This window comes from Phoca vitulina, unplaced genomic scaffold (genome assembly GCF_004348235.1).
Source record: "Phoca vitulina isolate PV1807 unplaced genomic scaffold, GSC_HSeal_1.0 scaffold5, whole genome shotgun sequence".
Taxonomy (NCBI): Eukaryota; Metazoa; Chordata; class Mammalia; order Carnivora; family Phocidae; genus Phoca; species Phoca vitulina.
In genome coordinates, this window is record NW_022589708.1 from 812,525 (window position 1) to 836,504 (window position 23,980).

The 23,980-nt window shown below is 51.2% G+C and overlaps 1 protein-coding gene across 3 annotated transcripts; it reads left to right on the forward strand.

The window, feature by feature from the left end:
* The first annotated feature begins 338 nt into the window (after positions 1-338).
* On the forward strand, positions 339-23,107 carry PCID2 (PCI domain containing 2). Of its 3 annotated transcripts, none has more exons than XM_032402574.1 (15): positions 339-491; positions 2,008-2,120; positions 8,122-8,211; positions 9,777-9,850; positions 11,422-11,487; positions 12,383-12,424; positions 13,404-13,458; positions 16,185-16,288; positions 18,462-18,537; positions 19,125-19,266; positions 20,307-20,407; positions 21,233-21,306; positions 21,439-21,564; positions 22,162-22,285; positions 22,553-23,107. In XM_032402574.1, the coding sequence occupies exons 4-15, from the start codon at positions 9,777-9,779 to the stop codon at positions 22,640-22,642; spliced, it is 1,074 nt and encodes a 357-aa protein (XP_032258465.1). In that variant the 5' UTR covers positions 339-491; positions 2,008-2,120; positions 8,122-8,211; the 3' UTR covers positions 22,643-23,107. The 3 variants fall into 3 exon arrangements, with proteins under 3 accessions (XP_032258465.1, XP_032258464.1, XP_032258466.1); XM_032402575.1 differs by lacking the exon at positions 339-491 and adding an exon at positions 3,288-3,316 and having other exon boundaries at positions 2,087-2,120; XM_032402573.1 differs by lacking the exon at positions 2,008-2,120 and having other exon boundaries at positions 348-491; positions 22,553-23,104.
* The last annotated feature ends 873 nt before the right edge of the window (positions 23,108-23,980 follow it).

The following is a 23,980-nucleotide window of genomic DNA, read 5'->3' on the forward strand; positions in this document are numbered from 1 at the left end:
CTCGCGTCAGCGCCGCCCCGGCCGCCCAACCGCCGCCCCGCCGGCCCGGCGCGACCCCGACCCCGGCCTGACCCCGACCCCGCCCCGGGCCGCCGGGCGGCCGCCGCGCTCCGTGTGGAACTTGCAACGGTCGAGGGGGGGCGGCGGGGCGCAAGCCCGGTCAGCCCCGGGGGCCCAGCGTGCCCCGGGCGAGCCCGAGCACCCAAGTGGCGCGAACGAGGCGTCCTCGCCGAGGGACGGCGGCGAATCGTAGCGCAGACACCAGCCTTTCTCAGCCTGGGCGCGCCGGCGTGCCGGCCCGGGGCGCACGCTCCGGCGGACTCTTTCCCTCCGGAACCAGTGTGCGGGGAAGGCGGGGCGGGGGGGCGCGCGGGCCGGGACGGACTGTGGGCCGGAAGTGAAGCCGCCGCGGCCGGGCGCGCAGGCCCCGCCCACTTCCGTCGGAGGGAACGGCCATGGCGCACATCACCATCAACCAGTACCTGCAGCAGGTAACGCGCGCAGTCAGTAGGGTCTGGAGCGGGAGCCCGGCGGCGCTGGCGAGAACGTGTGGGCCGGGGCGAATCGGTTCGCCCACTGTGCCCGAGTCCTTGGCCGCCAGAGGGAAAGCGAGGACGGTTGAGCAGGCGCCCCGACAGTGTTGCCCAGGGACCTGGGAGTGCGCCGATGGGCGTTGGCCTCAAGAGAGGGACGTGCGGAGGGGTCCGAGCGGACCCGGGAGGCCTGTCAGCCGCGCTTCGTGGCGGGGGCTCAGCCGCTGACTCGGGACAGACGCTGGGAGGAGGTGGAGGCGGCAGGCGGTGCGGCTGCGAGCGCTAGTGCAGCCATCACTTGGGACACGCCTCGGGTTCCCTTCTGGCAGTTAATAGCCTCCGGGAAATGCGTCTCCACGGGAATTCCGCCCGGACAGCCTATAAACGCCAGAGCCATACTTAAAACGTGGGTGTTTATGGACTCAAAACTGGCATTCTTTCCACTAAACTATGCTAATTCCCAGAACTAGAACCGTGCTGATCGGGAAAAGAGGAAGTGGATTTTTAAAATGTCTGAAGGAAGCATTCCATTGGTGATTTAGAATGTATGGTTGAGGGTCTGGGAGGAGAATGAGCCCCAGGTTTCTAGCCAGGGCAACAGATGAGCAGAGCAAATTTGGAGGGAAAGTTTACGAACTCCGTTTTGGACATGTTGAGTTGGGGGTGTCTGTTGACAACCAGGTAAAGATCTTTAGGAGGCAGTTTGGAGATAGTCTGGCATGATTGGTGATGAGGGAACAGAAGGCAAGCTGAGGACAGGCGGAAGCTGACACCCCACAACCCCCCCCATGGGATATACCTGACATTCCTCAGGCACTCCCGGCTGCCCTAAAGGAAAAACAAATAGTTAATTTATAGAGATTATAATCCTGCAAGACATGAGTCTCCCTCAGTTTACAAATGTCTTAGCAATTTATAAGAACAAAGGTTTCCTATCATCAATAACCTAGCTTCCAGAAGGGAATGTAGATACAATTAAATGCCCTTAAAACCTGCAGCCCATTGACAGATCCTTGAAGCGGGGAGTGTAATGTTCCTCCAGGAAGCTCCCAACTATCTTCATGGTAATGCCTTGCTAGGGGGAAAAACAACCTTAACTTGGCAATGGCAAGGCCTCCGTATCCTGTGAGTCTTCTTTAACATATGAAAATCCTTTTGAAACCTCCCTTTTCCTTACCTCCCCCAACTCCCAGGTGTATAATCAGCCACCCTTCACAACGCTGGGCAGCATCTTTTTCTGCCCATGGGTCCTGTACCCGTGTTTTATTAAAACCACCATTTTGCACCAGAGACGTCTCAAGAATTCTTTCTTGGTCGTCGGCTCCGGACCTTACCCCACCAAACCTCACCTATACTCCAAAACCCCATCGTTTGGTGCCCAAACGTGGGGCTTCCGAGTGTTTTCATCTGGACTCTGAGCCACGGTGCAAACTTGGTGAGTACTTTCTCTTCTCTTCCTTTACTCTCATTCCAGGGGCTTCAAGGAGTGTGGTGTTATTGGAACACTTTCACGTTGATTGCTCAAGCTGCAATTTTTCAGCCTGTGGCTACTCTACGGGGAGGAGAAAGTCTGCTTTTTGGCTGGAAGTTAGTACCCTGGCTGGGATGGTAATAAGACCCAGAAACTTGATGCCTTCTCTTTACTTCCGTCCTTATACGAAGTTGTCTGTCTTGGGCATGGGACAGCCACCTAAGTCACCAGGACGGCTGCCAATCTTAAGACTCCTGTGTGAGGTTTCCTCCCCCTACTTTTTTTTTTTTAAAGATTTTATTTATTTACTTGACGGAGAGAGAGACAGCGAGAGAGGGAACACAAGCAGGGGGAGTGTGAGAGGGAGAAGCAGGCTCCCCGATGAACAGGAAGCCCGATGCGGGACTCGATCCCAGGACCCTGAGATCATGACCTGAGCCGAAGGCAGACGCTTAAAACTGAGCCACCCAGGCGCCTCAGATTTCCTCCTCATTGATCTAAGGTGATCCCTTCCACATCCCTGGTCTAGCTGCTTCTGGCCGCGGGACCTCCACTCAGAGCCGGCCGAAACCAGTACCCAATGGAATTAAAACCTAACTTCCTAGGGAAGTTGGCTGTAAAGACCACATGTGTTGGAATGTCACTTAGACCATGATGGATTTCAGTCTTTACAGTTTTTAATCAATGTCCTCTGCTAACCACTTAAATTATAAAATCGGGTAATTTCCCCTTGTAAAACTTTTCTAGTATTTTTCATGGGTTAAAAGTGGCAGGGTGATAACACAGCTTTCAGGGCTTAGGACTGCATGGCATGGGTATTTTAGTCCATTCGATAGCACCCATCTGTAGCCTAGGATGTGATGGGGAAGGGGATATCGGCATCCCGCCGGCATCCACCCTACGGGGCCTTTTATGGCAGGAATGCCTTCAGGGGAAGGCAGAATGGTGATCAATAGCGGTTTCTCATTTGAGGGACTTCTCTGGTCGCTTTTGACACCTGGAACCTCTGACCTGTCTTGCGTGGGATGCCTCCTGGGAGTCGGGGGGATTTGGTAATGGACCTTCTTTACTTTTCTGGGAACATGGCCTCAGTAGGCTTCTTCCCTTCCCAAGGACTCTCCCTTAGGATGCCTTTTTAACCCATTGGAAACAATTTGGATTGCAAAATTTAGGAAAGGACTGATCTGTAACACTGCATGGCCTCAGGAGATCTGTCAGTTAGATCTCTTCTGCAGGAAACAGGATTGTAATCTCTATAAGTTAACTATTTGTTTTTCCTTTAGGGCAGCCAGGAGTGCCTGAGGAATGTCAGGTATATCCCATGGGGGGGGGGTTGTGGGGTGTCAGCTTCTGCCTGTCCTCAGTTTGCCTTCTCCCTCATCACCTACGTTCTCAGAGGAGTCTTATTTGTTGAAGTAGTTGGGGTGATGGGAGGAATAACCACTAGTGCTTGTTGAACTCTTACTAAGAACCAACGACTGTCATGTACAGTGGCTCGTTCTTACCACTTGTCCTGGAAGGCGGGTCCGTTGCAAGCCCCATTTTACAGAGAAGGTTCAGTGGTTTTCCAAGGCCCCTGGGTTAGTTAGTAGCACATTCGGACCAGGAGTTCTGGCCTTAGAGTCCGTGCCCTTAACATGAAGCTCACTGCCTCTGTTAGCCTAGGTTTCAGCCACCATTTCCTGTCCTAGTCAGAACCTACCTATTTCTCAGGTTCCAAAGTGTACTGTTTTTTGAATCTCAGTGATCCTCTCAGTTAGGACACATTCCGTATTTCATACTCCACAGCATCCTCAGCCAGCAGCTATCTGTGGACAAGTCATAGGTCTTTCGTTTCCCTTCTTTGTGATCGCTTCCTAGTAGCTATCAGGTTGGCAGTTTGGTTTTATTCTGCTCATAAGTTTCTGAGTTCTCTTGTTGGTTTCTTGGATGCAGGCAGAACACATGCATTCGTGGGTCAGAGACCAAGGGTCTCGTAGCTCAGCTCAGCGCAGCTGGCAATGTGGGGTCAGCCTGCCGGTTCCCTTGGACCAGTGGGCCCAGAGGGGTGCCTGTACCTGTATCCAAGAGAGAAAGCTGGAATTTGGGGCATCCATCCATTTTGTAGCAGGCGGTGAGCAAGCCTGCTTTTTGCTTGGGGTTAGGGAAGGGGGGAAGACATTGCTTCGTTTCTCAAAGTAATAAACAGCCCTGAACAGTGGCCCGAGTGAAGGAGCTAGCGGTCGGGCCTTGTGGGGCCAGCACATCAGTTTGAGAGGCCCAAGGAGGGCTGTCCTTCCTAATGGTTGGCGGTAGCTGGGATGTCAGTGTTCGGCACCTCAACACGCTTCCAGTTTCGTTTCTGTTTGGAGAGGACAGGTTGAGTTAAAGTTTCCCAAGTATTCTACTTTTAAAAATTGTATTTAGAACAAGATCAGTTTGCATGTACAGTTGACCCTTGAACAATGTGGGGGTTAGGGGTGCTGACCCCCCCATGCAGTTGAAAATACATATATAACTTTCGGCTCACCAAAAACAACCGATAGCGTGCTGTTGACCAATAACATAAACAGTGAATCAACTTGTTTTTTGCGTTGTGTTCTATAATATGTTCTCGCTACTGAGTTAGCTAGAGAAAAGGAAACGTTATTAAGAAAATTGTAAGGAGGAGAAAATGCATTTGTAGCACTCTGTTGTAAAAAGTCTAGGTCAGACCTGCTAGTCGGGGCAGCTGTGCTTCTCCCCACAGCTGGAGCTGCTCCGTATTCCTGGAGTTTCTTTGAGGGCTGGTATTCTTTGTTTGGTGTCCTTTACTTCATTCTTCTGTCCATTCTACAAATTCTTATTTCAAATGGCAAGTTACTTTTTAAAAACTATTTACATTTAAAATTGTAATTTTCCTCCAAATTTCTATTAAGAAAATTTTCAAACCTACAGAAAAGTTGAAAGGAGAACATTGAAGATGTGGACACCCTCACCTGGTGCACCACGTTTCTGTGTCCTTCCCTCCGGGCACGCGTGCTTCTCTTCCCTGAACCATCTGAAAGGAGGTCGCTGCCCCCGAGGCTCTTCCCATGGGCCTGAGGCTGTGCTGCCATCCGGCTGCAGGGCCTTTAGCCCAGCCGAGAAATGGAGCGTCAGTGTTTTCTGCTAGCGCATTCAGACTCCACATCCACCCACGGTGCTGTTCAGAGCCTCCTTATTACCTGCAGGGTCCAGTCAGGTCACACTCCAAACATGGTGGTCTTGCTCTTTAGTCTTTCATCTAGAAGAGTCCTCTTGCCAGTTTCCAGGAGTGGATTTGTTTTATGACAATTAACTTTTTAAAAATGTCCAGGGCAGTGGACTCATGGCTGTGTCACCATCTGCCTTTACTTGACTCTAGTGAATAGGTTTGGGCGAACCTGGCTAGTGTAGACGTCCTGTAGCCTCTGGAGGCTTGCGTTCGTGCTCCCAACTGCCCACTCCGGCGTCCAGAGACCTTTTCCCATCGTATTGATTCATAATCTGTTGGACGGACTGTGAGAGCCTGTGAACATTCCGCCCCACACCCTTTCCAAAGTGCTTTCAGCTTTTATTCGTGGTCTTTTCCCAAGTGGGTTATTGCATGAGTGTTTGCCAAGTGGTGATTCTCTCACTCTGTTTGTTAGCTGCTACTTCATCTGTTACAAATGCTTTTCCCTGTGCTCCTTTTTAAAAAGTATCATAGATTGTTGTTAATGCCAAGTTATAATCCAAAACCAATAATAAGATTATTCTTATTCTTTCTGAAGCTCAACTTGTCCCAAATTTGGCCACTAAGAACTCCTTCAGACTGGTTTCTGGGGCTTTCTGACAGGTCTTCCTTGAGCCCTGCTTTGCCCCCTGGCACAGTAACGTCCATGCCAAGCTCATGGATCTCTTCCCCTGTCCCAGCACTGGACCAGTCCTTTCTCCAGGGAGCTCTGGTTCCTCTTAGTGGTCGTGGAGTTTGGGAAATGAATCTGAGTGCTGGTGTGTTCATTGCCACTGCAGGGCGTAGGGGGGGGTCAGTACTTCAAGGCCTTGTTAGCAGGTGGAGCTAGTAAATGTATTTTTTTAAACATTTTTAAAAAAGATTTTATTTATTTGACAGAGCGGGAGCACAAGCTGGGGGAGAGGGGCAGAGGGAGAAGCAGACTCCCCCGCTGAGCAGGGAGCCCGATGCGGGGCTCGATCCCAGGACCCTGAGACCATGACCTGAGCTGAAGGCAGACGCTCCACCGACTGAGCCACCCAGGTGCCCCTGTAAATTTAAGAAATTACGTGTTCTGGGGGCACCTGGCTGGCTCAGTTGGTGGAGTGTGCAACTCTTGATCTCGAGGTTGTGAGTTCAAGCCCCATGTTGGGTGTAGAGATGACTTAAAAAAAAAAAAATTACAAGTTCTAAGAGTAGATGAGTTCCCCCCTCCCTGCAACCTCCATCTACCGCCTTAGAGCCAGGAGGTCACGAGGTGACCGGCAGTAGCCAGGAAAGAACTTTTTCCTGGGTGTGCTGAGAGCCAGCTGCACCTGATGAGGTCTGCAGTCTGTGGACCAGGCCCCAGGGACACCACAGGAATGTTGCCACTGGGCTCCCCTGGAGTCCCCCGGCACGGTCCACTGGGGGCTGCTTACGTGGCAAGGCCATGGCGTACTAACAGCCACTAAAACAGGTGACTGGGTGGCTGTGGCCCTAGTGTCCCCTGAGCTGTGTATCAGTTCTTTGAGATTTGTCCGCAGTCTGTTGTCGTCTCTTCTCCTCGGCACCTGCTGTGACAGTTTTGGCCGCCTTCATCAGCTTCCTTGAGGTAAGGGCAGCGATGGGACCAGTACTTCGTGATTATTCATAAAACCTCACACAACCCTACACAAATTCCTGTTGTAAGGTAGACCGTAGACGTGGGATTGCTGCCTTCTCTGGTTTTGCTGGGCAGTTGAGTGCCAGATTCTTGATCACATTAGTTGTCTTAGGTGAGATGGTGTAAACTTTCCCAGCTGATGCCCTAAGTGGTGTAAGAGTCCAGGAGCTGGATCCATTTTGCCTGGGTGTAGGGTTGCTGCGTTGGGGGGAGAGCAGGTGCGTGCCCTCCCTTGCAGGCCGATCCAGCCACTTCTCGCCTGCAACGTGGGGGAGCTCCAGTCGCTTTCTGTGGTTGGTCGTGGCTAGTCCAGCCTCCCCTGCCACGCTTACCACTTCTGGTGGTGCGTCTCGCGACGGGAAGTGATGTGAGCGCCTGGTGCGGGTGTGCAGTCCAACTGCATGTCGTCCCTGACCGAGTCTCGTGTGGGCGTCGAATGGACAGAGCTAACCCCACCGTAGATGAACCATGCTGTGTGTGCAGCTTTCTCTATGCTTGTCTTCCTCTGCCCGTTCGGATTTCTAAGTGCTTGTTGGGTAAATAAAATCTTCAGACCTCATTTGGTTTTCTGGTTACAGAGGTCTGCCGCAGCACAGGCCCCCAGGACGGAAATCTGTAAAGGCCTCCTGAAGGCCCAGCCTGCACCCCAAGGGCCCAGGGGCAGGCACTTCTTCCTGTGCTCCCATGTCATACGCAGTTTTTCTTTTCCTTCCAGATTGAGTTAGGCACTTTCCTGTGACTTTGGGTTTGTCTTTTTGTTTTGTTTTGGGTTTTGTGTGTGTGTGTTTGTTTTTGGTTGGTTGGTTTGTTTTTGCTTAACAGTAAGTACATTGTGGACACTGGCACATCATCGCCGCTGGATCCCTCTACCCCGTGTCACCATCTGTTTAGCTTTGCCGTTCCCTGTTCAGTTGATGTGTAGGTCGAGTGGAATGTGGCTTTTAAGCTCTTTTTTTTCCCATAAGCTTTATAAGTGAATTCTCAAGTGTCTGAACGACCGAATAAAACTAAAATAACGTGCCTTCCTTAATCACCCCTGGTTTACCCTGCTTGTTTGCTGTTTCTGACAGTAAATCACGTGTTTCTTTGTCGCCGAAAGATCTCATTTTGAGACGTTGCTCTCGTTTGCTGCTGCCAAGAGCCTGGCGTGTTCTGTCGTTGCCGTGGCTCCTCCAGAATCAGGAGGATGGATTTTCGAGGCGTACAACACGTTGTTTAGGTTCTGTGAGGACGAAACGGTTTGTTTTCTACTCCGCTTACCTCTTTTCACATGTTTCAGGTCTATGAAGCCATCGACAGCAGAGACGGGGCATCCTGTGCGGAGCTGGTGTCTTTCAAGCATCCTCATGTCGCCAACCCACGGCTCCAGGTGGGCGAAGGAGCTGCACCCGCAGGTGCTCCCTGAGAGACGCTGAGAGTTTGAGGCAGATGGAAACTAACATTGCCGCTCTTCTGAAAAATTTTGAAAAGTTTAACGTTCATTTACTGTATGTCTGTAATTGCAGTTCATTTATTGAGCACTGTGTGTTTGATACCAGGCTGAGGTGTGCGTCTTATGCTCCGTAATAACTCCCAAGTGACCCTCTGAGCCCCAGAGACATGCAGTGTGGAGCAAGGTCATCCAAGGTCATCCAGCAGACAGGCAGTGGGCTAGGCTGTGCCCAGGCCGGTCTGTCCCCAAAGCCCACAAACGTGTCCTGTTGTAAGTAAGGCTTAGTGGGGCTGAGCCATGTCTCCTCATTCCTGTGCTGTCCGTGCCACGGACGCGTGGCTGGCTGGGTCAACAAAGATCTATAGCCTGCAAAGGCGGGGGTGTTTACCATCTGGCCTTTTATGGAGAGCATTTGCCAAACCCTGCTCTAAACCATAAGTGTCCTTGATTTAGCAGATAAATGATATGCAAGCCCTGTCTTCTGTAGGAAGTATTCTTGGCATTTGGGGAAGTCCCATTTGCTCATTGGTTCCCTTTGTGATACTGGAATGTGGTCCTGTTGGGGCAGTTTTTCTTTTGAAAGAAATAGGAGCTCTGTATATCGGAGATCATATTGGGCAGAGTATAGGCTGCACCTTAGACCAAATAAACCAGTTTGTGGAGTAGAAGCAGGCTCTTTTTAAAATGTAGGGTTCCCTGGGTGGCTGTCCTGTGTGACAGTGTTGAAAACCATTGCTCTAAGGGGCTCGCTGGCCAGACACTCCTCAGCTGGTGGCGTGTGCCTGCCTTGTACCACCGTGGGTGGGTCTGCCATCCCTCTGTGATCCAAGGCCAATCCCCGTTGACCTCCTGAGGTAGCATTCCATTCGCTGGTGGCCATTGTCTGCCTTAGTTATTTCACCAGGGACGGAGGATGGGGATTTTCCTGCTGCTGTCCTTTTCCTTCTCACGCTTACGCACATGGATATGCATACGTATTAGTACATCAGGGACTCACAGACTCCTTTAATTCTCTGTTCTGTGTGACCCCATGGCTCTCGTATGGTCTAAAATCTGGCCATGGAGAGGGAGGAGGGCGTTGGAAGTAAATGTCAGCTAGCCTAGCCCAGGACATAGAGCAGGTGGCTCTGTCACCAGGAGGTGAGGAGGGGGGATTCCTAACGTGGCATCACCTCTCACTCACGCCGCCTTCCTTATGGAGCACACAGTAGCTGCTTCATAAACGCTTCTTCGTTGACTGGCTGCTGAATACTAAGGTCCACACGAAAGTGCCCGGAGTATTCCTTGGACTGTGGTAGGCACAGCAGGTGTGTTTGGTGCCCCGTCACCCCGTCACCGGCCACGACACGTATGTGTGAGATCACAAGTGCCAGGTGCCCGCCCTTACCCCTAACTGTAAAGTGTGCATTCTTTTGAAACAGGTTCGTCTCAGGCTTTCTGCACATTGCGTTCTTTTGCTGCCTTTTAATTTTATTTTTGTCATTTTTCCTCTTATCATTTAGATGGCCTCCCCAGAAGAGAAGTGTCAGCAGGTTTTGGAACCCCCTTATGACGAAATGTTTGCTGCTCATTTAAGGTAACCCCTGAGGAGGAAGAAAAATAAAGCAAATCTGGAAATTGCTGAATCGACTAGGGATTTTATTTAACATCATCTTAGGCTTGAGAGGCACCCGGGTGGTGCAGTCGGTTGAGCCTCTGACTCTTGGTTTTGGCTCGGATCATGAGATCGAGCCCCCAGGCAGGCTCTGCCCTCAGTGGGGAGTCTGCTCCCTCCCCCCACTCACACGCATACACTCTTTCTTTCTCTAAAATAAATAAATAAATTAATAAAATCTTAAAAAACACATCATCTTAGACTTGAAACGATGGATAATTTGCTTTGAAAAGAAAGTGTATTTGTTTTTTGGAGGGTTTTTTGGTACTTTTTAAATTTAAGTTCAATTTAATTAACATATACTGTATTATTAGTCTTCAGAGGTAGAGCTCAGTGATTCATCAGTTGCGTATCACACCCAGTGCTCGTTATATCAACGTGCCCTCCTTCATGCCCATCCCCCAGTTACCCCAACCCCCCACCTCCCCTCCAGCAACCCTCAGTCTGTTTCCTGTGATTAAGAGTCTCTTATGGTTTACCTCCCTCTCTGATTTCATCTTGTTTTAAGAAACGTGCATTTGTAATTTCACTTTGTTAAAGCCTATGAAAATTTTCTGAAGCTTAAAATCCTTTAAATTTTTTTTAAAGATCTTATTTATTTATTTGATAGAGAAAGAGAGAGAGCACACAAGCAGGGGGCAGGGGCAGAGGGAACAGCAGGCTTCCCGCGGAGCAGGGAGCCCGATGCGGGGCTCGATCCCAGGACCCTGGGACCATGACCTGAGCCGAAGGCAGACGCTTAACGACTGAGCCACCCAGGCGCCCCGAAATACTTTAAATTTTTAATAAACGTTTTTTCATTTGAAAGATCACGTATGCTCTTAAAAGTTACGGTAAACTGTGGTACAGGCGCCGCTCCCGTCGGCTGCGTGGCAGTTGTGTGTTGAGGGGCGCACGGCTCACCACTGCCGTCTGTTTCCGTGGAAACAGGCCTGTGCTTCACGTCTTCGCCTTGCCGGCAACGGGGCTAGAGCTGCAGAGAGCGCACGAAAGACTTGCTCTTCGGGGACATCTCACGTCTGCTGTTTTCCCTTTGGAGGGTGGGGCCGGGCAAAGCCGATGTCCTGCAGCACAAGGCATTGGCTCACCCTCCTGCCTGTGCCCCTCCAGGGCTTCCTTCTCTGGAGAAGTCGGGGCGCCACTGGGCTCCTGGTAGTGTGAGGCTCCCTGCCATCTCCTGTCCGTAGGTGCAGCGGGAGGGCCGTGCTCGGCCGTGACCAGGGCCTGGCACTGAGAACCTGCTGCAAGTAGGGTCTCCTCCCGGGGCCAGAGAGCAGTGTCCCAGAACGGCATGTGGGTTTCCTCTCCCCCCAGCCTGTTTCAGTTCAAAGTCACCGGTGTGTTTCTTGTCCTCCTTCTAGTTCCTGTAGCCTCTAGCAGGATAAGTGGCGCGCTCAAGCGTTCTGGATGGAAGTGAGGGAGGGGTGGGGCACGTGGGGCTCGATTGCAGGTCCTGCTGCCTGTGTCCTCAGCCTGTGATGTTTCCTTCACAGATGCACTTACGCGGTGGGGAACCACGACTTCATCGAGGCGTACAAATGCCAGACTGTTATCGTCCAATATCTTTGTCGTTTGCGTTATGGTTTAAGATCTGGAGACATCAGGCCACTTTCATTCATACCTTTAACTAGAAAGGAATTGAAACTAACTGGGAAGAGAAACTCGTTTAGCTATTTCATTCAGGTGCCTCAATGTATTCTGGGCCTTAAGACTGTCATCCAGTTACCTGTACAATGAGGGAGAACACGGGTGACGGTTAAGGGTTTTACTTAATTCTGTTGTGAACAGTGGTATTTCCTTTAAAGCATTAAGTATAGCTACAGGGTCTAGTTAGTCCCTTTGGCAAAATATGAGAACGCCAGATTCCAGGCATAGATGGACAAGAGTGGACTCCACATGTCATCACTGAAGTGTGGTCACTGAGACCTTCAGCCAGCCAGTGTCAGATTTAAGTCATTTAAGTGCTATCTCCTAGCTAAGGCCTCTTTCAGTGAGTGTTCTAGTATTTATGTGTAACTCTGGATTTTTAGTTTGCTTATTTTTTAACTTTCTTGTTTAAGTATACAAAAGAGAAAGTTGGCTACTAACTAGCTTAGTCTCCTTTGAATTTAAGAATTCGGTAATCAAGGAAATAAACTTTATACTACAGATTCTAAAGCCTATTATTATATATGTGATTATCTGGGTTCAGAAAAACCAAATAAAATGTTTGAGGTTCCCAATTAAGAAAATCTTAAAATAGTCTTTTTGGAGAATGTATGTGTAAAGCAAACATATTCACTGTACTAATACCTGATGATATTCAGATATTTGTAACTTGTACATTTTTCCTTCTAGAACTTGCCCCTATGATATATAATCTTCTAAACCTAAAATTTAGAATCCTTCATATTTCTTATTCTTATCACTTATAGCCTTGCCTTAGATTTTGTATGTTGTTCCTTAATGTAGTACATCATTCCTGCGTGCATTTCAAGCCCACAAAGAAGAAAACTGGTAAGTATGAACAGAAATAACTGGAAACTGGCAAATGGCAGGGTTTAGTTTTTGGGGTTTTTTTTAGCAGAAGCTTTTTAAAACTTTAAGTAAATATGTGTTGTGTTTTCTATATGGATATTTAATGTTACATGTTGACATAGGATAATATCAACACGGATAGTGGGGTTTTAATGGTCAGTGTACACTTTAAGTGGCGGACCAGCCAGATTGTTTGCAGTGTGTTCACATAAACATAAAGCCTTGTTTTTATTTCAGACCTTCCATACCCCAAAATGTTTGTCATTTGTCAATTCTGAACTGACTTTTGATTTTAACTTGGATAAAAGGGCAGGTCAGCTGCAGTTCACATGGAGTGACTAGAGTGAATACGTGGTAATTGGGTTATTTTAAGTTCCTTGACAAACTGATTCTTAATTTTATGATTTATTAACTGTAGGTAAATACTGAAATTTTGTGTTACTAAAATAACTGAAGGCTTGCAAATACCTTTTACTGAAAAAACAAAATCAAATACCCTCTTTAAGTGAAGACCTGTCTTACACATAAAAGTATTTCCACCAGCTAAATTAAAAAAAAAAATCCTTTTACGACATTTTGTCTATTACGTTTTCTGGGTCCTGTTAGAAGGTCTTACTAAACCACATCTTGCTTTAACGGAGCTGCTTGGAGAGTGGTTGAAGGGAAGGAGAAGGTCCTGAATAGCGTGAGGAGGCGGTGTCTGGGGCTGAGGACCCTGGACGCAGCGGGATCTAGGCTTCTGGGGGGTCCGGGGCAGTGGGTGAGGGGCACTCCAGTGCCTGTGCTGTCAGGAAGCCCCGGCGCCGCAGCCTGCCCTGACGGGGGATGAGGAAGGCGGCAGGAGCCTCGGGTTCCTGGAGGGGTGGTGGCCCCCGTGGATGGAGGTAGCCCTGGGTGTTGGGAACGGAATCTCGGACCTCGTGGCCTCTTCCAATGTGCTTGCTTTCCTGCCCCGCAGGGCTCTGCCCGTCATGTATGCCGTAGCACTCGACCTTCGAGTCTTCGCCAATAACGTAAGTTTAGTTCTCGTCACTGTTCTTTTAAAACTCAATTTCAGTTTCTATCTTTTGCTTAATTTCATGTCATTCTTCCAGAAGTTTTGAGGATTAGGATGTGGGTTAGCACGTACCTGGTGTAGAGAGCGGAAGGGCGGGAGGTAGCTGGACTGTGTGGGTTGGTGGGTTTTCTTGCCGTGGGTGTAGACGGAGGTTCTCTGTGCGTGTTAACCCGTTATGGCAGATGGCAGATTTTTTTAAAGGGGCGAGGCAGTAACACGAGCAGGTCTGCGTTCTCCTCTGCTGTGAAGATGTGGCTGTCCCCTGTCTTGAGGAATCCCACCCTGATGTAGATGGGGGCAGCAGCTAGGGGTCTCTCTGTGTGGGGGGTCGGTTTGCCCTTGGGTGTCAGCGTAAGGCAGTTCTGGAGCGGCAGTTCTGAACTAACACACTTTTATGGCTCTAAAAACTATAACTTCCCATTCTGAACAAGATGGGGTAGGTACAGTTTTCCTTTCCATCCTGCTGAGAATTCGGAAGCCAGCACGACTTGCAGACCAGCAAGTGGTGGGTCTCCTGCATTTGCTTCTTGCTTCCTATCCTGGACTGGGTCCCAGAGGAGCCTCAGATCCAGGAAGACCGACAGGCAGAGATGAAGAGGCCCCAAGGAAAGCAGGAGGGGGGGTTCTGGACAGACTTCTTCAGCAGTCCCTGCCGCAGCCCCCCAAACTGTGCCAGTCCCCAGCGCTTCAGCAAAGCCCTCGAGGAGCCGGACCCAGCCAAGCCAGCGGCAGCTCCCCACCAGCATGGCGTCCGCTGCTGATGCGAGATAAACAGGGTCCACGTGACCTCATACCCCAAATATCACTTACGGAGAATCTCAGCCTGTGAAGAGAGACGATCCACAAACACCGGATGTTGGAATTCCTTGACTTGCTCGCACCCTGGCCATCCTAAATAAGTCTCAGGAAAAGTCACGAACACGCTTGAAACAAATGAAAACATAGACGGTCTCAGCAAAGAAATAGAAGATGTAAAGAAGAACTGTGATAGAAACTTCTAGAACCAAAAAATATAACTTAAACGCAAATTAGGCTCTAAAGAGCTTTGTTTATGTATCTATTTGTATTTACCGTATTAAAAATTTTTAACTGGGATTTAAAAAAAAATATTCCTCTAAAATAACAAGCCTTTTATGTGGTAACATAAGTGACGTTTTAAGTGAAAAATATATTTTCCAAATGAACAAAATGTGCTGAGAAGAGTGCTGGATTTTTATTTTAATCTTACGGAAGCCGCCTGACCCCGTGTCCTTCTGCAGGCACGGTGTTGCGGCTTGAATATATGAAGACGGTCTGGCCTCACCCAGGTGTAGATGGAAAGGAGAGGAGTATTTTAATAGCCTTTCAGATGATTGTGGATACTCTTTTCCTCTATTACCAAAGCTCCAGGGGGTAGCTGTTAAGGGTTAGTTATGGTGTGTCCTCCAAAGCTTAGCGTTGAGCTTTTTTTGCTGTTGTATTGGAATCCGCTGGTGTGTCCTGGTCTCTGGGTGGACTGTGTGCTCTCGTGTGATCTTGTAGCATCAGACGTTGATCATTTGGAAAGTTCTGGTTCACCGAGTCACAGAGATGTTCCAAATGTGGATGTGTTTCATTGTGTAAAATAAAACCCCAAACCAAAAAAACTCCCATTTGTTAATGTCTCAGTGACCTTATCTGTAAAGTTTTGGAGTAATGAAATGCTGCCACGTTCATGGTGGTTGATGACAAGTTACCCAAAATTCTGATTTTTTTTTTTTTTTTTGAAAGCACAGATGTCATTGGCCACAAATACTGTCAGGTGTTTGCTTGGCATTGACTGGTTGTGTTTCACTTTAGAGCACGGTCCTTCAGCTACCCTCGCTGGACCGCCTTGCTCGTCTGTCACTCGCTGGCTCCGCACGCTAGCCGGCAGCTCCAGCAGCTTCCCAGGTGCTGTTCCTGGAGAAGACCGTACTGTCACTTCATCACAGAGGATGTTAAATATCTGTATACTCAAGAGCCAAGACTCAGGGTTTCCTGTGTTGTCAGGGACAGTTTGAAGTGACCTTGGTGTTAGTGTTTGACTGCGGGACTGTGCGGGGTGATGTTAGGGACATCGTGTTGCCGCTGCAGTTTGGTGTCGCTGGAGAGGCCCCCACGTTTTCACCTGCCGCAGTGCTTGCATCGTCAGTGCAAATGACGGTACAATAAGGGGACAAATACTGGCTGTTGGTGTTGTCATGAAAACAGTTCTGACCGCATGGATCATGTGCAAGTGTTTTGAAGGCTCCCAGGGTTTCGTAGACCGTACTTTGGGCACCTGTGTTAGGGGGTGTGAGCGGGAGCCAGCGGGTCCCAGGAACAAGGGGAGAGTCAAACCTGGTGATGACTTCGGTGTCTGTCGGAAGTGTGTGTTTTGGGGTTTTGACTGGCTGTAGGCGGGGGCAGAGCGTGAGCCCGTAAGGAAAGGCTCCTGTGCCCCAGACCTAGAGAACAGGCCAACTTACTAGCTGGAATTGGTTGAAGAGTTGATTTGTGTAAGAGGATACGCTACCGATTTCTCAATTTTTAACAATGCTAACATCAACTAGAAGATTTCACCAGAGCCGCTCAGGACTCTGACCCTCGGTTGTAGCCATTTTTGCTTCTAGCAGCAGCGGAGGTTTCTTTTCCACTCAGGAATTGAGAGGAAATTAAACGTGACTGTTTGTGTTCTATCAGGCAGACCAGCAGTTGGTAAAGAAAGGGAAGAGCAAAGTCGGGGACATGCTGGAAAAGGCAGCCGAGCTGCTGATGAGCTGCTTCCGCGTCTGCGCCAGTGACACGTGAGTACGGCGTGGAGGTGGCCGCGCCGGCGGGTGACGCTTGTGTTCCTCCCACGTGTGTGTGGACCCCATGGTCGTCGTTCCGATTTGCTTAGCTAGTCCGCTGCTGTGTCCAGGACGTGAGAGAGAGAGAAGGTGGTGTGTGAGGTTTGCCTGGCACGGTGTCTCTCGAGCGCTTTCCTCCTGCCCCTGCGTCCCTTCTGCACCTGGTCCAAGCCCCGTCTGCTGGGAACGCGCCCAGCGGCTTGTGCTGAGTGCAGGTCTGCGGACGCTCAATTCTCCAACCGTGTTTACTTTGTCTTCCTTTCTGTGTGCTACGTGGAGAATTCTAGATAGACCGCTTTTTCTGCTGGCGCTCTGGCCGCGCCGCCTCCTCACTGTGTCTCCCGCCGTGTGACTCCGTACTCCCCTTTGTTAGGGTTCGTCCAGCGTCTCGGATCTCTGCGCCGATGTGTTTTGTTAGCGCCTTCCAAGGGTGATTGCTACATCCTTCCTCCCACTCCCTTTTGTCCGCATTCTGTCTCCTTTGAGATGCCAGGCTCACGTATGTTAGGTGCGTGTCCTGCCACGGACACGGGTGCCCTGTGTTCCCCTCTTGAGCTGTACGTGTTTATCGTGGGATAACTGGCTTTCTTGATGTGACACCCAAACACGATAACCTAAGAAAAAATAGATAAAGCAGACTTCATCAAAATTAAAAACTTTGTGTTTCAAAGGATGCCATCCAACAAGTGAAAAACAACCATAGAATGGGGAAAATATTCGCAAATAATGTAGTTGACAGTAACCTGTATCCAGAATGTGTGAAGATAAGTAATCCGATTTATGTGGGCAAAGCCCCTGGATAGACATTTCTGCAAAGAAGATGGACAAATGGCCAGTAAACCCACAAACAGGTGCTCAACATCCTTAGTCAGAAAGGAAGCGCAAATGAAAACCACTGCGGGCCGCACTTCACGCCCAGCAGCGTGCTGAGCGTGCGGGGGGGCTGCAGCGGGCTGGGCCTCAGAGAGACCCCTCGGGGGTTGCTTCCTGAGTGTCTCCAGAAGAGACCAGTCACCAGTATTAGAGTGTTTGGTTTGTTTTCTACCCTCCGAGGCAGGCAGTGTTCATCATCCCCGTGTTGATTTGAGGTCACGGCGCCAGTGAGCGACAAGAGTCCTAGAGGGGCTGGCCGCTATCACGGAACAGACTTTGTTTTTAAACGCTGACCGCGGTTCTACACTGAATATTCCTATATGGGAGGGATCTTAGGGATGCTCTTGGGGAGGGTTTCTTTGTCCCCGGCTTGTGAACAGCCTGTGTTCCATACCGGTGTGTTTATTTCATATGCTTTGACCCCATGCCCTGGGATTTCGAGTGTGCAGGCGGCCTGCTGCTGGCCCCCTCTCCGGTGCCCCGTCGGTGGGCCTGCAAGCTGCACCGGAGAAGAACCACTGCAGGGCGCAGATATGCGGCAGGCTCCACTGTGCGTGGTGTTTCAGCACTGTGTCGTGAAGATCCTCGAGCGTCTGACCGCGTGGACAGAATTGCACAGGGGACACTGTAGACTCACCACGTGCCCCATTGGCGTTTACTGTACATGCCGTATGCTGTCCGGTCACGCGTCTTTCCTTCTGTGCGTCTAGCAGTTTTCTTTCTTCTAAAGGTTATGCGTCCGTCAGAGACTTCCCTAAGTGCCACACTCTCCTTTATAGTTTGAGGTAAAACTTACTGGCAGTGATTCACACGGATCTTGACTGTATTTTGACAAGTGTGTGTGCGTGTGTGACCCAACCCCTCCCGAGGCTGAGGACATTGTCATCACGCCGTCCCCTTCCCAGGCGGACCCACACCACGGTTCCAGTCTCCCGTTGGTGACCGCGTGCACTGCGTCTTGTTCCATGTTGTCGTGTGTTTCCGAGTCCGTCTTGTCCTCCGGATGAGCGAGCACACGTCCATTGAAAATAACAGACGTGCTGCCGACGAGGCAGTCGGCGGCGGCCCACACGCGTAGTGGTCGTCTGTTGTAGCCGGGGGTTCGACCTCTGCTCGGGCTGCTTATTTCACGGGCACGGCTGGAGCTGTGGGGTTTTATCTCAAGGTATTAATTTTGTTTAGGCAGATTTGTGTGTGTGTGTGATTTATAAACACTGATTTCCTGGGTAACTTAAAAAGAACTGTTTTCCCGTAGCCGGGCCGGCATCGAGGACTCTAAGAAGTGGGGGATGCTGTTCCTGGTGAACCAGCTATTCAAGATCTACTTTAAGGTGTGATTCCACGTGGGCGCCTTAAATACTCTGTGGGCCTTTTCCTTCTCCCTGTCTCCCTGGATGCCATCTCTGTGCCAGCCTCCCTGCCATCGCCGGGAGGTGATCCTCACCTGGCCGTATCCAGTCGAGTCTGTGGAGCTCCTGCTAGGTGCAGGGACTGTCCTGTTTCAGCCTCCACCCGACGAGGGGAGTCCTGCATCTCCTGGGGAAAGCAAGGCGCCAGTGCCCTGAGCGGGTGGGCTTTCACGTGAGGGGTATGACCCCAGGCCTTCCACCCGCCACTGTTAACAATTAGCTACGGAGTAGGTGGTAGGTGGGTGGGTCAGGAGGTCCTTCCTGCCGCACGAAGTGGTCCAGCGAGGGGCGGCCCCGTGGGGCTCCAGCAGCTGGTGCCTGGCCCCTCTGTGTGTCATCTGCACCACACAGCGTGTGTTTTAGTGTTTCTTACGAACACGTATTAATCAATTTTGATGATGTAATTGGCTTTGTAATTCCCACTTTAAGGAGGCAAATACTTAGTAAAGTGGAAGCTTTTGCTTGTCCTGCTTGTTTTGTTGAATAATACTTGGAACGGGTTGTTCCAGATCAACAAGCTGCACCTGTGCAAGCCCCTCATCAGAGCCATCGACAGCTCGAACCTGAAAGACGACTACAGCACTGCCCAGAGGGTGACGTTCAGGTATTACGTCGGGCGCAAGGCCATGTTCGACAGCGACTTCAAGCAAGGTTGGTCGTGAATCTTTGTTTCCCGTGTTTTAAAGACACTGGATCCTGAGCAACGTCCAAGAAGGCTCACTGCCTCTTAGCAGCATGTAAGGTGGCAAGCGGGTGGGACCCCTGTCCTGTGTGTGCGCGTGTTTGTCGATGCTGAAGTCGGTTGAGTGCGGGAAGGCCCGTGCTGTGTCTCTCGAACCCCTGCCGGAGTCGCAGTTAGCACGGGCGACTTTCTCGTGGGAGCGATTCGGCACCACCGTTCTTCTCTGGCATGTGCCTTCGTGGCGGCCCAGGATCCGGGACAGGGAGCCCAGGCAGCCCACGGCTCAGCCGCCGGCGTCTGTGTTGGACACCCAGGGGCCGCCAGCACGGAGGGTTGCTGTGCGGCGTGGTGCTCGGGCCCTGCTCGTGCGGGCAGTGCTCTCGGAAACCTCAGCGCAGGGAGTGTCTGTGCGGGCTTCTCAAGAACACGAAGCCAGGTTTTTTCTTTTCAACTTTGTGATTAGCTGACAGCGGTTGTTCTTTATGGTCTCCTCGGCCGTACTCGGACCAGACTTTGTAAACGCGCATCCTCAGCAGGTGTGTGCACGTGAGGACCGGGCCTGGAACGGCTTTGCTTTCCATGTGTTTGGGCCGGGGATTCTCGGACGGCGGAAGTGACCGCGCTGCAGGGGGTGTGCCCTGGTTTCTCTCCGGCGGGCTTGTGCCTACCAACCTCGTTCTCTTTCACAGAAGTTTTAATAGACCCACGGCTTTTGAACAAGGGCTGTCCTCCGTGGTTCTCCCGTCTTTTTTTTTTTCCTTAGAATAGAAGGCCCAAGAATAGAAACTTTTAAGTTATATTCTTTTGAAGTTTCTCAAGTTTGGTGTTGATGTTTTTCCTCCAGACTCATTTGAATACCCAATACAGCAATACAGCGAGAAATGATTGATCACTGTTAGCGGTAGGAATTGATGGTTCCCAAGACAGCAGCGTTTCAGGGGGTGCAGGGGTGGGACGCGGTGCGGGCGGGGGCCGCGGTGAGCGCGGGCGGTGTGACTTGTGTCTACAGCGGAGGAGTACCTGTCCTTTGCCTTCGAGCACTGCCACCGCTCGAGTCAGAAGAACAAGAGGATGATTCTGATATATTTGCTGCCAGTAAAAATGCTGCTGGTAAGTGATTCTACTCCGCTCTTCGAGGTCTCGGTGCTCAGTGAAGAGGTTGATAGAGTTTTAAAAATGTAGCAGATGTCGCGTAGCTACATAGTCTGAGCCGCGTGTGAACACACCCCAGAAATGGAGAGTGGAGGGTAAGCTGCTTGGTGTGTGGCCGGAACCATTTCTCTTAAAAGTATCTGCCTCAGAAGTGCAACATATGTAAGAAAATAAATGTATGTTATTTTTATTGCTCCTAAAAACGTAAATTCATAGAGATGGATTAAGCAAGGAAGAGAAACGTGCCAGCCTCTCTTTAGGTATCTTAGTCACCCAAAGTTAATTTGATACTTGAAAAGAAATGACAAGTAACTAGCAAGTTAATTGACTAAAACTTACTCAAAGTGATAGAGCTTCCTTTCCTCCCACTTAAAATTTTTAAAAAATTATCCGAGCAGTACACATGGCTCAAACTTGAATAGCTCAGGGTAGCTTGTAAGGGAAAAGCAACAAGTTGTACCTTTCTCCCCACGTCTGAGCCTGCTTCCCAGAAACAACCAGTTGTAAATGGCTCAGCCGATTCTTCTGGAAGGCATTTCCGAGTTCCCAGCCCTTACACCGGCCTGTCTTCTGCCATGTCTTCCCCCTTGGATATGAGCTGCGAGGGCGTGAGGGGCTGGGCCGGGTGCCCCTGGGGCTCTGGCTGCCAGACCCACATTGGTTTGTCAGCTGCTTCTGAAGAAACAGGTTGCAGGTTTTTAAGATGTGACTTCTTGATAGGGATTTTATAATTCTGTTAAAAATGAAAGGCTCTTACTCTGGGAAATGGGCAATCTGTCTCAGGGTCACATGCCGACCATCGAGCTGTTGAGGAAGTATCATCTCATGCAGTTTGCCGAAGTGACCAAAGCCGTCAGGTACCGTGTCCTTTTCCATTTGGGGCTTTCAGAGGCGGAATTAATCATCCAAAGTCTCACACGTGTTGTGCAAGGGCTGGTCCTGGGCCTTGGTTTTCCTGACTGTGTGTGCACATTTCTCCCCACACCCAGCGAGGGCAACCTTCTGCTCTTGAACGAGGCCTTGACGAGGCACGAGACCTTCTTCATTCGCTGTGGCATTTTCCTTATCCTTGAAAAGCTGAAGATCATCACCTACAGGAATCTTTTCAAGAAAGTGTGAGCTAAGTGTTTCCTTTATTAGTAAGTTTAAGTTCTCAGTGTGACTCAGCCCCACACTGTGAAGGGCGATGACCCCCCGAGACGGGGTGTGTGCCAGTGTGGACGAGGCCCCAGCACCTCGTGCCTTGAGCCTGTGCGGATGCAGTCAGACCTCCAGGCCGCCCACGGCCGCCAGCTCCACGCACCCCAGCACCTCGCGGGCACGTGGGCACGCCTCCGTCACGTGTCCCGCGTTCTGTCCCGCGAGTGGGACGGGTGCTGTGTCCTTCATTCATAACCAACTAAGCCAGCCCCGCCACTCCTGTTGGTCAGAAAGTTGAATTCTGCATCCGTCCCTTTCCCCAGCTGTGGGTAGTATGTCCAGAATCGTGAGGGCCACGCGTCCTCGAATCCATAGGGCGCGGTTCGTGGTAAGGGGTGTCCTGATCACAGAGACGTCAGAATGTGGGATCACGTGCTTCTTGGACTCCGAGATGAATATGGGGAGATGGAGACACAGGGTCCTGTTTTCCCTCCTGACTCGGGATGCCTTCTCGCCTTCGGAGTGCTTGAGTCCCGTCAGTAACCCATGTGGCCCTGTGCTTGCCCCCCCAGGTATCTGCTGCTCAGAACACACCAGTTGTCTCTAGATGCCTTCCTGGTCGCCTTGAAGTTCATGCAGGTGGAAGACGTGGACATCGATGAGGTCCAGTGCATCCTGGCCAACCTGATCTACATGGTGAGACGCCCTCCCCAGCCGGCCGGGTCTGGAGCCGGAGGCGCTCATGTAGTGGCTGGAAAGCCATTGGTGTTTGTTAGAACTCCTGTTATCCCGGGAAGTGACCGGGCTTTGAGGGGCCGCAGGTGGGTGGACACTGTCTGTACGTCCCTGTTGTGCAGCGTCTCTGCATTTCTCCGTTGTCTTTGGAGCAGACCGCTGACACCTGGGGCTGAGGAGGGGTGAGCCGACAGGCTTGTTGTGACCCCGGCCGTCTCTTTCCCCCAGGGTCACATCAAAGGCTACATATCACATCAGCATCAGAAGTTAGTTGTTAGCAAGCAGAACCCGTTCCCCCCACTGTCAACAGTGTGTTGACTGTGCACACACTCCGAGGACAGGACAGCTGTGTCTCCTCTAGCTTTTGTCTGCGTGGATGGACTCGGTATATGTCTGCAGCCGGACTCGGGGGCTCGTTTGCTGGCGCACATGACTCCTGGAAACCTCCATGGTCACTCACAAGTAACGTCCGCCGTGCGGACAGCTGGAGCTCCCTCTTGAGAAAACGGGCACGTCCGTTCCCATTGGAGCTGGGGAAGCGTCCATGGAGGGCTCCGGCTCACTCTTCTTAAAACCGTCTTCCTCAATTTTTATGTAACTTTTTCTGTAAAACGTCATCCTGAATTTATACAGATGGCATATTCTTTATTTTATCTTCTTAATATTTTCATTTGTTAAACTAGAACATTGTACATGATTAAAATGCTTGGTTAACTAAAGGCTTCTTTTTATAAAATGAATTTACCTTGATAATTTTCCACAGTTTACAGCCTGCCATTTTCAGAGTCTGCACGTTTCCTCTGTTTATGCAACACTCCCTAAAGAAGAAAGCGTCCTGGGCTGTTGTAGCTTTATCTTTGCAGCCTCCTCAAGGCTGGGCGCTGCTTCCCCGCTGCGCAGAGAAGCTGCCCTCTTCCTGCTCCACGTGGGCGGAGCTCGGCTCCCGCTGCCCGAGGGGTCCCCGGGCGTGCTGGCAGGAGGCCGGCATCCGCGAGCTCCGGGCTCGGGGAGGTGCGGCCGGCTGGCCCGCCGGGTGACCGCTGCAGGTGCGTTGGCGCTGGCCGCGGGCTCCCAGCCCCAGTGCAGGCGGGCCTCGCCAGCGGTTGCTCCCGCGTCTTCACGGCCTGGAGCGGGTTCCAAGAGCAGTGTCCCAAAGGGCCCAGCCAGCCTCCGCGTCACACTCTGTCACCTGCTGGAGGCACACCCAGATTCCAGCTGAGGGACGTGCGTGCCCTGGAGGGCGTGTGCGGAGCGTGTGCCGCGGATTCATGGTCGCCAGGTTCTTGACCTCAGGACTGTGGCGTCCGCGCGGGCAGGGATCACCGTGCGCCGGGGCTCCCTCGGGGGCTGGGACCCTGCCGCCCCCTCCTCCGGGGCACCGTTCTCTCACGACGGGCGTGAGGAAGGCGAGCTCGCCCCGCAGCCTAGTGCAGACCGGGTGCCCCTTCGAGCCGTGCGTAGTGACCCCGAGAGTCCGGGCTTGGCTGGTACTGGCGCGGAGGAAACACCTCGGGTTCCGTGCCTCCGTGTGGCCTCAGCCTGCGTGCACGGTGGCGCCGTCAGGTCCCCGTGGGGCCCGGGCGGGACGCGGGCCGGCCCCTTAGAGGCCCCCTTCCCGAGCTGTGCCCGCCCGGCCCGGCGCCCCTGCAGTAAGCG